Consider the following 16,676-nt stretch of genomic DNA (forward strand, 5'->3'; position numbering starts at 1 on the left):
CGCGCTGCTTTGTGTGACGCACTCCGGCGGAAGGAGGGAGTTGAGCAAATATCCGGTGATTCGCTTCGATGCCAAATTGTGCTCTGTATGAAGTCGATTTGTAAGGAAACAAAAATCAGATATATCTGTGAATACTAAATAAAAATGTATGTTTTATTTACTAATCTCGACGTGGAAGCGTCGTTCTGTAACTGAGATCCGCAAAGCTGAAACGATTAATATTGTCCCAACTCAGGAGCCGTATTTTTAAATACCGGAAGTGCAGTTGTTTACGGAATCAAACGGAAATGCAAAAGCTCAGCGGAATTTATAACGTTAGATTACAGCAAATACATTTAATAACTTTTGCTACCAAACTGACCTTGCTGCAAACATAATTTATGTGCAGTTAAATGTGGTTATTTAGTTAGCCACAATAGAGGTCGGAATCAGTAACGTCACAACTAGTGCAAAAAGCTAGTTAGCTAACGTCGGCATTACTCCGAACAGCAACTCTGCAGTTTGTTATCATGAGGTTTGGTGAGATGGAAGTAACCAAGTGGTGAAAGTGGACCAACCAACACACGTCTATAATCGTTACCCAGACTGAAAACCGAGTTTACTGACACTGGCACGTGTAGTAGACAGAGACGACGTTACATGAGCCCGTGAGCTGCCACTCTCTTCCGCTCTGTGAAGTGCCAGTCCAAAGGTGCCTGCTCCTCAGTTCACTGAAAATAAAGGACTGGTAACACAAACATGGCCGAATCTATAGTGAAATTTCAGTCACAACTTTCTGGTGTCATGGAAACTGTTTTCAAAGCTGCCATGTATGAGATCACCCGGCTAGTGGAGGAGAGTTTTTTGGAGGAGGTGACCCGGTGCAGGGAGCAGGTGGAGTCCCTGAAGAGGCGGCTGAAATGGTCGGAGAGCCGACGGAAAGAAAGAGAGGGAGACCGGACGGGGAGATGTACCGACTGCGGACGAGTCGGGCCGCCCGGTGAAGAAGACCCCAGCGCCACAGGTGAGTCTATCAGCTGTTACTTATCTAGGCTGCATTAGGACTCATCTAGGACAATTGATTCCCATAATTAATTTGGGCACTGTGGTGACCTAAGGAACACTGTTGTTATGGATTAGATCGCCGAAATCAATTGATCACCTTGCTTGGGTCAAGTCAATGACGTTTGTGAACATGTTGGAGTATGATAGGCCATGTCTGAATAGTATTGACAGTGTCAGTGTACAGTTTTGTGTGCATTAGAGTGTTTTTTTTCATGTCAATATCCGATGAGGTGACAGAGGGAAAAAAAGAACACTGTTTTAACTAAAGTTTGAGTGAACTGGGAAATAATTTAATACTTCTACATCAGAAATGTTACTGGCGTTAAGCCTCTGGTGCTTTGACATCTGGTTGATTAACAGTCACCACACACATATGAATTTACAAAAAATAATAATAATAATAACTTGTTTGACAGTCTTTTGTGATTTACATGTCTCTGAAACCAAAGTGAGAATATGTAAAAATAAGAACATTAAATAACTCTCTAATAATGAAATAAATTCAAGTATTTGTCCTGCTAGTGCCAAGATGCTTACAGAGTGCCATAGGATGCTGCAGCTGGTACACACTGCTACAAGCTGCAAGTATTCCTGAAAGACTCACTGTCTGCCAAAGCTGCATGATTGTCCCAATGCCAGAGGATGTCAGAGTGTGCCTGTAGCTGCCACATTGTGCCACAGCATGCCTCTAGCTGCCACCAGATGCCACAGCATACCTCTAGCTGCCACCAAATGCCACAGTGTGCCTGTAGCTGCCACCAGATGCTACAGCATGCCTGTAGTTGCTACAGCGTGCCACAGTATATCTCTAGCTGTCAACAAATGCCAGTGTATCTGTAGCTGCCACCAGATGCCACATCTTGCCTGTAGCTGCCACCAAATTCCACAGCATACCTGTAGCTGCCACAGCGTGCCTGTAGCTGCCACATTGTGACAGGATGAGTCTCAGGGTGCCAAAATTTTGTTGGTTAGGTTGTGTATAAGATTGTTGTGTAAGTATATGTTTTTACAATGTTTAGAAATATAGGAGAGTATCTCCATTTCCTTTTACCCTTTGAAAACACTCTTTATATTTTTTTGTGAGTAATCCCACTGTAAACCATACCAGTTTGCAATTAGATTTTTCTTACACAGTAGTTGATAGTGCAAGATCATGGATCACGCTAGTCAGCTCCACTGTCTTCTACAGAGAAATCACTAAAGGTGAGCCATCTCCCTGACATTACCTTTGTTCTGGTATTTCTGGATACATGTTGTTAATGGGGGCAACAGACTATAAGTTTTTGTTTTGTTTTGTGTGGAATAATTTGCATAAATATTTGAATGGAAAATATGTCTAGAGACAGAGAATAAGCAGTAGTAGTGACTGTGAATAATGTAGGATAACAAAAGGACAATGGATACAGTAAATGGTGACTGTGTGGTGTAAATAAATTAATGTTGGAGAAATCAGCAACGGAAAATCACATCTCCTTTTTTCTGAATTTCTGGCTAAATAGTTAGGTTTATGGGTGCTGCAGCCCATGTGCACTTTAGATACAGATATTTGGTTTTGACTTATAATACGGTCAGTTTTTTTGGGGAAAAAGAAATTTACTGTTTTTACAAAATAAAATTAAATACAAACAATACAAATACAAATACAAAGTCATTAAAACACAAGACACAACAGTTCAACACAAAAACCACATAACCATTTATATGAAACCGATCATCTTTTATATAGCATTGAACAGGTCAATCGGCATTTTCATAGGATGCATTGACTCTGTAGCCCTTGTCATTGAACTCCTCACAGAACATGTCAAAGTCACTCTGGAACTGGAAAATGAACTGAAACAATTGACGCTGTGCAGAGGAATCTTCATCCCAATTGTCCCTTTGGAGTTCCTCTGCAACTTTGCGCTGCTCTTCGCTGTCCATCTGTGTTATCTCAGGAAGAGTGACTCTTCTCTTCAATAACTTGGTCTTGCAGCACTTGACAGCTAACAAAGTGTGTGCCAGTTTTTTTGAGGTACCACTGTCATTCTGTACAAAAAACATAGTTTTGAAAGAATGGAAGTCAATATAATTCAGACTGTAAGTAACTATTATGTGAACTCTAAGAATTATAAAGTGAAAGAGGAACTAAGAAACCATTTCATATTATCCAAATTATGTCTATCTATTTTTTTAGATATTTTTAGATTATGTTCAACCATCTATTAAACTAAATAATAATATTCTCAAATATTCTTGGTGAGGCCAGTGTAGAGATACCTTTTTGCTGTCAAGTTGGTTGTCTTGGTCTTGAGCTGTGGTGAATCTGCTTATGTGTTGTTCTCCACTTAAGCTTGAAGGAAAAAAGTTAAATGTTATAGAAATGCAGGGATTTAGTTCCCAATATCACAGACTAAATAACCTATGTTTATGAATAGAAAAGTGTTTATTTATTGACAATGTTTTTATTGCCACCTTTGAATTAAAATCATTTACAACCTGCCTATTTATCTCTGAATAAACTGGGTAGTTTAGGGGGGCACGGTGGTGTTGTGGTTAGCACTGCTGCCTCACAGCAAGTGGGTCCCTGGTTCGAAAACCCGGTTGGAACGGGGTTCGGTCCGTGGGCGGGAGCCCTTCTGTGCGGAGTTTGCATGTTCTCTCCGTGTCTGCGTGGGTTCTCTCCGGGGTCTCCGGCTTCCTCCCACAGTCCAAAGACATGCAGGTCAGGTTGATTGGTGACTCTAAATTGCCTTTAGGTGTGACTGTCAGCATGTATGGTTGTCTGTCTATATGTCTCGGCCCTGCGATAGTCTGGCGAACTGTCCAGGGTGTACCCCGCCTTCCGCCCGATGACAGCTGGGATTGGCTCCAGCCCCCCCGCAACCCTTACGAGGACAAGCGGTTACAGAAAATGACTGACCGACTGACTGGCAAATAGTGCAGGGTCAAAATGAAAAGTGCTATTAAAACAAGTATACTGTCAAGTCAACCGAAAAACAAAAAAGAAAAGGTACTTGATGAAGATTACCTTTGGTTATAGCCATCTGTTCTTAAAAAAAAAAAAAGACACAGCGAGGCAATGACCAGGCAAGCAACAGGAAAAATTCTTAAAGGGAGGTTTTAGGTCCTGCCACCCACTAGCTCTGTGCCTCCTGCTTACCAAAACACATATCTTTTTTGAAACCATATCTACCTTTTCCAAACAGAGAGAAATATATGTTATATCTCACAATGAAAATAATTTACCTATTTGTCTTACCTTTGGGGATCATTCTGTTTCAGTAAGAGAAGTTCTGCCATGTGTCTCCAAAGATGAAGTTTGTCTTAGCCACTGGATTGTTACACATTTATGCACATTGAGTAAATGCATTTAATTTCTTACTGAGTTGCATAAAAACCATAGAACGTTTTATATACAAGCAGTATACAGGGTCACTCAGAAAAATAATATAAAAGTTATTTGCTACTGTACGGCCAATAGTTCCAATTTTTTAATACCACATGTTAATGACTCAACAAGAGAAAGGATATGGAGAAGTTTTTTGGCTATAAAGTTGTAAGTCTTAATGGAATACAGTCACTTCATGGCAGCCCAGCATGGCTATATTTTACTGTAAACAGATTCTGAGTGCATTTTGAGATCATGGTAACATTTCTAGTAAAAAATGTAATGGTCAAGGTTTGATAATTCACAACTGATGTGTATTTCTCAACCATACCTCTGGCAGAATGACACTTGAATGATACATGTGCTGCTCCACTTGAGTTCCTGGCATAGGGAGGAAGCTCTTCAGCCTGTCTATCATTTGTGCTGTCTACAAAATTTTACAAATGAAAGTAAATGCACATTATGTCTTTGATTCATAAATCTTGAGAAGCATTGTGGTGCCTGTCCTTTTTAGCACACATTGATTAACATGATAGTTTACACTCTACTACAGTGTTATCATAGAGTATACAAAGTGCTCACTATATTATATTTTTATCTCATCATTGCTTTGTGACCAAAAAAATACACATTGTTGTTATGAGGTAAACATGGCAATGTATTCTGCATACCTTCATTTCATCCAACAATGAGTTGTTGATGTCATATATCATCTGGAGCCCAGGATCATACCCCAAATGTCCAAATTGAATCTGTTTTTGCTGCTGCTATCAGCAACACAGTTATTTAATATTGTTAAAAGCTTGCAAGTAAGTGACATTTCTTTTAGAATAATGTAGTATCAGAATAGTACATTTAGTTAGACTTTTGTTTAGATTCTTTGATAAAGTTTTGGCTACACACAATTGATATTCATACCTGTATTTCTTGGTCTGTCAACATGCCGTCCACCTCAATTGATCCCAGGGCTTCCTTTCTGTGGACAGAAAACAAAACACTGACACAGTTGGCTAAACTCTGATTTCTACAGTTCTGCTACTTTGATAGGTTTGTCCAAGCTCTCAACTGTCATGTAGCAGCACTGTGTATTAAGTATTACAGACCTATGTCATTTAAGGCAACACTATGCAGTTGTCACAATTCCATCACCAAATTTAAGAGCATTGCAGTTACATGGAATGTCTGACCCATCTAAACTTGTAAAGGTTAACATAGTTGACATCATTGCATGGCACTTACACATTTGTTTGGGGAACTTTGTTGCAGCCACAGTCAAAGTCTCCATCTGTCCATTGTCCTACAACTATTGCACAAGGGAAATAAATCCATTTCCCGTAGTTTTTGCACTGAAGCCATTCATAAGTCTGTATGTTGTCATGGGGAAATCTAAGGTAAAAAGATCAGTATCACTAATATCTTTTAAGTACACACAAAGATTTTACATACAGATACATGTTAACTATCCTTACAGCAGTTTATGTGAGTTTAAAAGACATTACTTGAGCTATATGTTCTGCTTGATGCTAACTTAAACATACTTGCTAGTCCCAACTACATGATGAAAAATGCAGGCTCTTATTTCCCTTGCAATGCAGTAAGAGTAGGAGTCCCCCTCATTTTCTTCTTTCCTCAGCAGCCTGGCCTCCTCTCTTTCCATTTTCTTCATCTTATCACGGATGGGAGGGAAAACCTTTTCCAAAACATAAAAAGTGTCACTGGTCAGCTTAAGTCTAGACAATGGCATATATGAATAAGAAAAAGTGATTTAAAAAAAAAAAAAAAAGACATCATTGTCATCAGCATTTCTTACACTTTTTGGGACATTCTCAATCATTTTAGCTGCATGATACAAACGTAGAGCCTGGCATTGAGTCATTGTTAGTCCCTCTCCTTGGGCATCTGTTTCAGTGACTTCATTCTCTGCACCCTAAATGAAATATTATAGGAGAGACAGAATTGTATAGTATTTTTAAGGAATAACTACATTTTTGTTGTTTATACACTCACTGAGCAAACAAAAATCCTACAATTGAAAGAGTCCCTTTGAATCCACTGGGCAGGGTAACTCTACCTCCAGTTTGTCAGCCCTCCCTTAATTCGGAACATGTTTCTGGGGGTACCAACAAGCAAATGGAATTAAATTTCAAAGAAATTGAAATTTAAGAAATTTAATGGGGTTAATGTGTGTTATTTGTACACTTGGTGAACACTGGGTGATGCAAAGTTACCTCAGAAGATCCATATCATCCTTTGGGATAGTAGTCATAGTCTTCAAAGAATCATAGATCCAGATATGATTTTTTGGGGAAATCCAGAACCTATCAGAAAAAAAACTAATTCATATTTGTTTGATACATAGTTTGTCTTTATATTAGTCACAAATAAAAAACTACTTTAAAAGATATTGCACTAATGTTTTTTACCAAGAGACATAGTGTGTGACATAATGGAGCATTCCATTATGTTACCACATTCCACTGTAGCAACCATATTTATATTTACAAGCTGACAATGAAAATGTACATAATAGCTATAACATACCCACAGGACAAAGTGGTTGCCTGTTTCCTTACTGGCATGACCCACAAGTCCTGGCAGAAAGATAACATCTGCATCCTGTGATATTCTGTCAAGTCTTTGTTCGTGTGTTTGACTCCACTTCCTGTTTTATTTTGATATGTGTTCTCATTGTGTTTAGTGCAACTTTTACTTTCTGAGTTTTCCTGCCTGTTTTGCTTCATGTGTTTCACCTGTGTTTTGTTTCACCCACCTGTTTGCAGTTAGTAATCAGCCCTTGTTTATTTAAAGCCCGGTGTTTCCTCCATTCAGTTGCCAGATTGTCTTTGTCACACCAGTGTGTTCATGCTTTCCAGCCTTTCATTGTGTTTGCTTACCCTGTTCTTTGACTCCGCTTGGATTTAGGACTTTGTTACTTTTTTCGTGATTTCCCTAAATGGACTTTTTTGCCTTCGCCGCCTGCCTACAAGTGTATGACCCCCGTTTTCTTCAGTAAAGATTTGGATTTGATAAACTGTGAATGGTGTTTGGTGCCTTTCTCTGCATCTGAGTCCCAGTTTTGCACTAAAACGTTACACATCCTGTTGTGGAATTAAGAATTAGAAAGTTATCTTGTCACTTAAAATGAACTACTAGTTCATTCAAATTACAACGACTTTTAGAGTCTTTGTCTTTATTTTTTCATTTTGGTTTTGGGCCCAATCTCTGTGCCACAGTATGAAATTGAAAGTGCCAAGTGCTGTACTCTGGGGGAAAAAAACAATAGTAAGTCCATGTAAAGGACATGGTAAATGACATACAGTAATCACTCCCATAATTTTACAGCAAAAAATTTAACTTCAACTTCAGTGCCAAAGTAAAAGCACTTACTTTCAAAATTTCATTGGCAAGCTGTGCCACCCGCTAGTTCACGGCCTAATAAATGCATTCAATTTTAATTCTTAGCCGAGCACAAGTACATACAGTAAATGTTGGTTGCTTAAAAAATACATTTAAAGTACTGTTGACATCTAACAACTCCATAGGACAGACACTGATGATATCCTTCAAGGATAAAGGGAATTTTCTGCTGATGTTGACCATTACTGAACCTGTGAGAAGAGTCCTTAACTTCTCCTGTGTAAAATATAACAGTGATTAATAGTAAAACTACATTCTTAAGTTCCCAAGGAGGCTACCCAAACACAATGCATGTAATATCCACAGACATTTCACCTTATTGGGACTATAATAATTTTCATAGTGAATCTCACCTTTTCTGTGTCATCAGTTTTGTACTGTTTTCTGCCAAGAATGTGTTCCCCTTTTCCATGGCTGACTCCATCTTAATGTGAGTGGCAACAGCCGTGTGTTTGCCTACAAAGTAATGTATCATCAGGATAAACGACCAAATGAAAATCACTTTCATAATCATAGCCGGTAACTCAAAAAGGTAACATATACAAAATCACTTAAGGATGTGTGGAGTTGAATGAAAAGTTTTAGAGGTTTTTTTTTTTTTTTTTACAAACTCTTTAGGTGTTACTATGACATACCAAAATGTTTAAGGATACAACGGTCCTGCTTTTCTTTTAAATTGATTTAATTTTTAATTGTTTGTATGAAATATGTTTATTTGTTCCACAAATGACAGTTTCAACAGACAGAAATATTAAAAAAAGAATAATAATGTTTTTTTAACAGTATGCTGCAATTGCATGTCACATAAAAGGCCTTGCAAGGCTGTTCTGTATGTCTAGCAGATGTGACTATGAAAATGTTTTCAGTGCCTGTAGAAGAATTGAATTACAGTCTATAGTAATAAGTTGTTGAAAAATACTTTTCTAGGTGAAAAAAGTAATAATAATAATAATAATAATAATAATAATAATAATAACAACAGTAAAGAATGCAACCTCTACACACTGTGATGATGAATAGTCTTACCTTCAGATTCCAACACTAACATGCCACATTGGCTTAACCTCAGTGGTGTGTTGCATATTTTTGTCATGTTTCTGTGGAAGCGATTGTTGATCTTCTCATTGTGCAGCTTGATACAAATTCTGACAGTCTGTTTGAAGAGAGCCTCCTTCATTTGGCAGAGAGAATAACGAAATGATCTCCGTTGATTTTTATGGTGGAACTGGTAGTACAGTGCATATCTGTTATTTGTTTTTGGTATCGGATGTGATGCTGTGAACAGATCGCTGTCTTGTACATGTTGCTGAGTTTCCCCTGCCTAGTCAAGGTCCACCACAAGTTTCTTGTCCTTGGCATCTGCTATGTTTTGTTTAGATGGTGCACATAGCCGACCATCATCTGGTTGAAAGAACTGATGCTCTGCTCTGTTGTTAATGTGACGTGCAACCGTGGCATCATTTTCTCCTGGTTTAAACTGAGAGTCAAAAGCTATCCATCTAACTACTTTCTGTTCTTTCCGTAGTTTGAATTCCCTAACAAAGTTAAACCAAACCTGTGATGCACTGGAGGTTGCTGCGTGTTTTAAAGCCTCTGTGAACTACCAGCCCTGTACCAAACAGCAGACTGGTGAACTTAGCAGAACATTTGGCAGCTGAAGAGCCAAACATTTCCCTCAACACTTTGTTGAGACTAAATAATGTAGCCAGAAACACAACTCCAAATGCTGATGCTGCTCTCTAATTGATGTGTAAACCAGCAAACAATGTGTTAGTAACCGTTTTGTTTGCAACTTGTCTCTGCTGACCCCAGGTGGCCAAATTCAGTTATGCTGTTTTATAACTACATTGATTTTTTGGGGGATTTGGCAACACCAAATTGTCAAATAATGTTTTCAAAAGTGGTCTGTTAAATAGAAATAAAGGAGAATATCTGACTGGGCTGCTAAATGTTCCATAATTTTCACCAGCTAGTCGTGAACTTAGTGTTTGGTTTGGGCAGGTAGTGTACAGTGGGTTTCTTGAGCTACAGGCAGCTGTAATTAACAGTTGCCTGTTGTGTCCAGAAATGATGATCTCAGAGCTATGAGACTCAGCCAAAAATGTAAAGCTGCAGGCTGGAAAACCAATACAATGAGATGCAAGTCAGTATAAAACCATGTAGAGCTGAGAGGAGCTGTAGATAGTTTTTTGTGAGTTCATCTCTGTCAGTGACATCTATCACATAGTTATTACATTCATAACTATTATAAAAATATTGATTATAGCTGTTTAAAGTTTCTTAAATTGATAGGCCACCTGGGTGGAGTATGACACATCGAAGCTTTCCTGAATTCTTCAAATGTAAAAAGAAATGTTCATGCTTTTTACAATCAAAAAAAAAGAAAGAAAGAAATGTTTCCTCTCCACTTCTACAGATAAAGGTCTTAAACAGGAGAGTGTGCTGCAAGAGATAAATGGCTGTCAGAGCACTGATGGAGAGACTAGTCATGAAGCGAAAGAGGCAAGACCAGAGGCCCACAGTGTCATGAAGACACTACAGGTAGACCACTGTTACATTATAGAGCTTCAATAAATGAGATTTAAATGTTTAAAATGTGTTTGTTAGCGCATTCATTGTTAATGTTATGGTTATACACATCTAATGACTTAAGTAATCTGAGTTTGATGATGTAAAATGATGTATATATATTTTTGCACTATTTTGTGTGACTTTTAAATGTCATAGCATAAGACAAGGCCTGTGATCTAATGCCAGCCTTATAGTTTCTCTTGAGGTGAGTGGGGTTAAAGCTCGTTTATCAGTGTTGTCTCTCTGCTTATCTGCCAGTGTCATGGTGTACAGGCTGAAAAGCTGGATAGGCTCCTCAAGGAGGAAATCCTTCGGATCACACCAGAAACAAATGAGTCCCAAGAGAGATGGGGAGTCAGTTTGGATGGTCAGTCTCTTTATTTATTCATAGATTAAGTTAAGCTATTTTAAGAATATTGATATTACATTATATCACCATAATACCACTGTTGCGATATAATATCATGTCTTTACACTGAGCTTCAAAGTCATTATTTTCAGAGTTCATTTTATAAACTAAATATATAAAGATGGACAGCACATCCCGACTTAACCCTGCCATGCTTAAGTGAAGCCAAACTATCTGGGATAAGACCACCATCATCTTGCACTGGTGATGTCATTTGGAGCCAGATTCTATGCAGTGGTGATCTCCGCGCTTGAGGAGTTCCCGCCATCCAGCCAATCCCTAGCAGCACCACTGAACATGAGCGCACAGATTGGCATATATAGCTTTCAATCATGGAGGATGTGTTATGTGCAACATATATGTGCAATATTTTGTACATGCAACTTTAATTATGTGCAATTTGTTTGTGCAATTTGGTACAGCTAGTGCTGTTTTGTTTAAATGTGGTTTGTTTCATTGTGACAGTCCAAGACAAATTTCCCCACGAGGAAAATAAAGTGCATCATATCGTATTGTGTCTTATTGTATCATATCGTATTGTATGGTATGGTATATCAGGGTGATGAACTAGCTTAAATAACATGAACCATCTTTGGAAAAAATTAATTTGGCATGTACTTTGTATTTGTAATTTGTCCCATGTCCAAAACATTAACATGGAGGGGTGGGGTTTATGGTCTGTACTGCAGCCAACCACTAGGAGGTGATCTAGATGTTTAAGCTTTACTTCATGGGAGCTGTAATGTTGTCCATCTTTATACAGTCTTTCTACACTCTTATGTCATTGTAGTTCCTGTGCCCATGAATCCATAACTGTTTGAAAACCTTTTCCTCCTGTCATTGGCCAGAAACGGAGGCCCCAGGTCTGCCAGGGCCCAGTAAACATTGCAGTGACCAGAAGATCACAAAGTGTCATGTGAACTGGGAAGCTGGTTATGACCAGAAGCCAGAGTCAGACCAAGATGGACACTCAGGTGACCCATCTGAACCACTTTTTCAGGGCAGGTATGGTATGGATGATCTGGGTGGCTTTGACAAGACTGGCTATGGAGACTCCAGTATGATAGCCATGGATAACTTGGGTGGGTTACAAAGATCCCCATCCCACCTGGGTGAGGACCTGAGTTACATGGGGCACTATGAGGGGGATGTGGAGGCACCAGAAGAGGCAGAGCATCAAGTTTACCAAACAGGTGCCGCACGGAGTAGACGGAGCATGGTCGGCTTGCCTGCACGCTCTCCCACTAGGACTAACATTGACGTCAGTGGAGAGCTCAGCTGTTTATTGATCAATGAAGAAGGATATTTACAGGACTCAAGTATCTTGTATCCCGAAAATGTTTCTGGGGATTCAGGCGGCAGGTTGAACTTCAAGGGCCAGGGCATTCGCATTGACCCATCTTCAGACAGCACAGGGGACACATATGGAGCATCAGATCTATACGGTGATACCTTAAACCTGGGAGAGAGACTTCAGCATCAGGCAGGAGGAAGAGGAGTTAGGAGACATACCTGTAACCAGTGCTCCATGTCCTTCCCTGATTCGACCTCACTAAAGGACCACAAGCAGACACACAAAGGCACTGGGCAAGTGCCACCATACCCCTGCACCCAGTGTGGAAAGACCTTCACCCAGGCCTGTAACCTCAAAGTCCACCAGAGAATTCACTCAGGGCAGGGCCTCCACCTCTGCAGCCATTGTGGTAAAGGCTTTTCGTCTTTCTCTGACCTGAAGACACACAAGTGTGGCCAAACAGGTGACAAACCTTACTGCTGCACTGTGTGTGGGAACAAGTTCAGCCGCCTCTGGAATCTCAAGTTGCACCGGAGAATTCACACACAGGAAAAACCTCATCAATGCACCATGTGTGACAAGAGCTTCACACGAGCAGACATATTGAAAGTTCACCAGCGAACCCATACAGGGGAACGTCCATACTGCTGCACTGTCTGTGGCCTCAGCTTCAAACGCCTCGATCATCTGAAATCACATCAACGCAAGCACATATAAAGCATCAGTCAATTTAAATTTGTTAATTGTAAGAAGAGATTTAAACATGAATGTTGTTACTAAGGGTTCATGGGTGTTTTTTTTTCTTCTTTTCAATTTCTTTGGTTTTTATTTGAAAAAAAAACATTTATTGGTATGACAAATATACAACACAGAAAAAAATATGAAATATCTCTTATTTGTACCCATTTATACTGCATTTCGTTACTGTAAAAATGACTGATTTGAGTAATTTTATCTTTGCAATTACATTACTACAACTGAGGAATAGGGCCATGTTAAAGAAAAACAAACAGTAGATTTTGAGAATTAAGTCACAATATTACAACAATAAAGTCACAATTTCAAGAAAATAGTTGTAATATTACAAGAAAAAACTTGTACAATTATGAGAAAAAAGTTAAGATATTATGAGTGTAGGATTACAACAGAAACACTACATAAATGTAGGATGTTTGTATGGCTGGCTGGCTCTGGAGTTAGGTGGACAAGATGAAATGTTGAAGAAGCTCAGGAGGCAGAAGTCCGTGCAAAAAAGTTGATTGATTAACCAAAACTTCCAAATGAGACAGTGAGCAACAAAAGTCCTGTGAAAAAAAACTAAGTGGGGTGTCCAGTGGCTTAGTGGATTAAGCAGGCACCCCATGTATATTGGCACTGTCCATGCCACAGCGATCGCAAGTTCAAGTCCAGCTCGCGGCCCTTTGCTGCATGTCATCCCCTCTCTCTCCCCCTTTCACGCTGCTGATCTGTCCTATCTAATAAAGGCAAAAATGCCTAAAAAATAATCTTTAAAAAAAAAACAACTAAAAAGCAAAAAACAACTGAGGAAAAAACAACTAAAAAGAATACCTCAGTCTCCCAGTAAGCTGCCTCTGTAATTAAGTAACTCCTAAATGTAATTCTCACAAGCCAACACCAACAGTTAACTGGCAAAATATCTACAAGTGAGCCAGAATCATTACATCCCTGTCTCTAGGATAATAAATGCTTCCCAAATCTCAATCTATCAGTCACCAATGTCTGATCACACAGCCACAGCCAGAAGAACTGCTGAATAACATCCTCAGTCTTCCCTAAGATCAGAGAATTAGGTACTATGGTATAAAACATGACAAAGTATGAATAAATGATGCAAAGTGATGGACGAATGGGAAATTATGAGATAAATGTTAAAAAATCATAGATTAAAAGTGGACATTTTGGACAGTGTCTTACCATATATTAACCAATTCCAGTTTTCATCTGTTATTTTATTTGTCATAAAATTATGAGCTTAATGACATAATATTCCGACTTTCATTTCGTAAATGGATAATTTTAATATCATAATAATGCAACTTTTTTTTTTAGTAAATTTAACTTGAATTTCATAATATCACAACTTTATTCTTGTAAATGTAAGAGTTTTTATGCCTCCATGCCATTGATAACTGAGGCCAGAGGCAAAATGTTTGGGAGTCGGGCCATACATCCATCCAGCCATTCTTGTGAACGCAATATCTCAAGAACACCTCAAGGGATTCTCTTCCAATTAAGCACAAATATCCACTTGCCATCAAGGTTGAACTGATAGATTTTGGCATTCAAAGTTCAAGATCAGGTGACCTCGTCTGTTTTAGTCTTGTGAATGTCATATCTCAAGAACAAATTGAGGTTTAATTTTCTCAAATTTTGCACAAATGTTTACTTGGACTCAAGGATGAACTGCGTAAATTTTGGTGGTCAAAGGTCAAAGCTCAGGGCCACTGAGCCCCGTCTGTCTCATTCTTTTGAATGCATTATCTCAATAACACCTCATGGGAATTCCTTCAAATGTGGCACAAACATTCTAGTTGACTCAAGGATGAAGTGATTAGGTTTTGGTGATCTAAGGACATGGTGACCTTGCATTCATCTTATTCTTGTAACAACGGTATCTTAAGAGCACCATGAGAAAATGTATTTTAACTTTGCATGGATGAAGGATGACCTGAATAGATTTTGGTGATTGAAGGTCAAGTTCATGTTAACCTTGCATTTGTCTATTCGTGTGAAAGCGATATCACAAGAACACATTGAGCGAATTTCTGCAGATTTGACGCAAATACAGTGGTCCCTCGCTATAACGCAGTTCACCTTTTGCAGCCTCGCAGTTTCGCGGATTTTTTTTAGTACAATTTTGCATGCTTTTTTTTTTTTTTTTACAGTGCATTGTGTTCTGCGTCCTGATTGGCTAAGGGACTGTAGACCATTGTCAATCAATCTCCTCTGTGCAGTGTCTCCTGTACAGTACAGAATGCATTCAGCTTGCAAAATTTACATAAATCTTCGATCGCTAGGCACGGTCGGAGGAACTGTGAAATACTCGTGAGTCACTATTAATAATTTCTTATGTGTCCAACCTCGTAGGTTGATCGTTAAAATTAAATTCGTTAGTTCTACAAGCCATGATTATTATTTATAGGAAAACGTTTATATTTTTATTTCTCAAACAAATGTTTGGGCCTGAAAACAGGTTTTGATCTTGGGTTTCATTCTATAATACTGGACTTATTTAGAAGGTTTGAACTTTGTGTTTGTGTTGATGTGTTATGTTATGATGATAATGCCTGTCCTAGAAAAGTGTATAAAGTGTGTAGTGAGGGGTTTTACAGCCTTAAAACATCTATAATAAAAAAATTGTAAATTGTATTATTCTATTATTGTAAAAAATAAAGCTGACTACTTCGCGGATTTCGCCTATTGCGGGTTATTTTTAGAACGTAACTCCCGCGATAAACGAGGGACCACTGTACTCACTTGGATTTAATGATGAGGTGATTAGAATTTGTTATTGAAAGGTCAAGGTCACTGTGACCTTGCATCCATCTCACTTTCGAGAATGCATTATCTGAAGGTTGCTCGAAGGGTGTTTTTTCAAATTTGATTAGAATCTGGTGGTCAAAAGTCAAAGGTCAAGGTCACGGTGACCGCATAAAGCATGTTTTTTGCCATAATTCCAGAATTCATACTCTCAAGTTTTACACAAATGTCTAAAAGGATGTAAGGATGACGTTTTGACATTTTACATCTAAGAGGTCAAAGGCAAACGGTGACATCATAATGGTCTGCAAAATCAGTTTTCTGGCCATACTTTACCATCATAACTCAAGAACAGAAGGGGAGACATTTGGTCAGATACTGAATTGGTGACACTAATCTGTAAACTGTGCTGATTGTAGAGATCTTCTGTGCTGCTGGGGGGAAGATGTGTGTGAAGCATTCATGTTTTCACAGACATGGATGTAAACTAAGTGCAACTTGACTGGTGCGCGGAGGAATACAACCACATAGCAGTATTTTTAGTTTCCTCATACTACTATGACTTTTTTCTCAAAATTCCAACTTCATTCTCATAATATTATGACTTTATTCTCAAAATATAACATTTCTTTTTAAGATGGCCCTAATCCTTTATTGGATATCACAGATTTTTTTTAAAAAAGACATCTGTTTATGTTTTGTCCAGCATCTCCTTTTGATTTTTTAAGACAATGAACTCACTTGAAATTGCTTGGAGCAAACATGATAAGAAAAAAACACTTTGGTCATTTCATCTGCTAGGTATAGCATTTCTTTTATGTTAAGGCCTAGGACCCAACCTCAATATTCCATAAACTGCACTGCAGTACAAAGTGAGGGTGTGTATTTTAATGTGATTACTTCCACAGTCATTTACTTTGTCCTTTTTGAATTAAAGTCTATAATGAAATTTAACTGTGATGTGAATCCTTTGTGGTTAGGGAAAAAACTAGAGAGTGCTGGAGTACAGCAACCACTTCTACATTTTAATGCACTAAATAATTATTTATTAGTATATATGGTACAAACAG

The 16,676-nt window shown here is 38.5% G+C and overlaps 1 protein-coding gene across 1 annotated transcript; it reads left to right on the forward strand.

Moving 5' to 3' along the window:
* The first annotated feature begins 139 nt into the window (after positions 1–139).
* Positions 140–16,560, forward strand: LOC121941995 (uncharacterized). The gene is made up of 4 exons (XM_042485062.2): positions 140–1,003; positions 10,248–10,372; positions 10,661–10,769; positions 11,660–16,560. The coding sequence occupies exons 1-4, from the start codon at positions 739–741 to the stop codon at positions 12,820–12,822; spliced, it is 1,662 nt and encodes a 553-aa protein (XP_042340996.1). The 5' UTR covers positions 140–738; the 3' UTR covers positions 12,823–16,560.
* Positions 16,561–16,676: the final 116 nt, after the last annotated feature.

This window comes from Plectropomus leopardus, chromosome 3 (assembly GCF_026936395.1).
Source record: "Plectropomus leopardus strain MGB_pleo_1.0 chromosome 3, ASM2693639v1, whole genome shotgun sequence".
NCBI lineage: Eukaryota > Metazoa > Chordata > Actinopteri > Perciformes > Serranidae > Plectropomus > Plectropomus leopardus.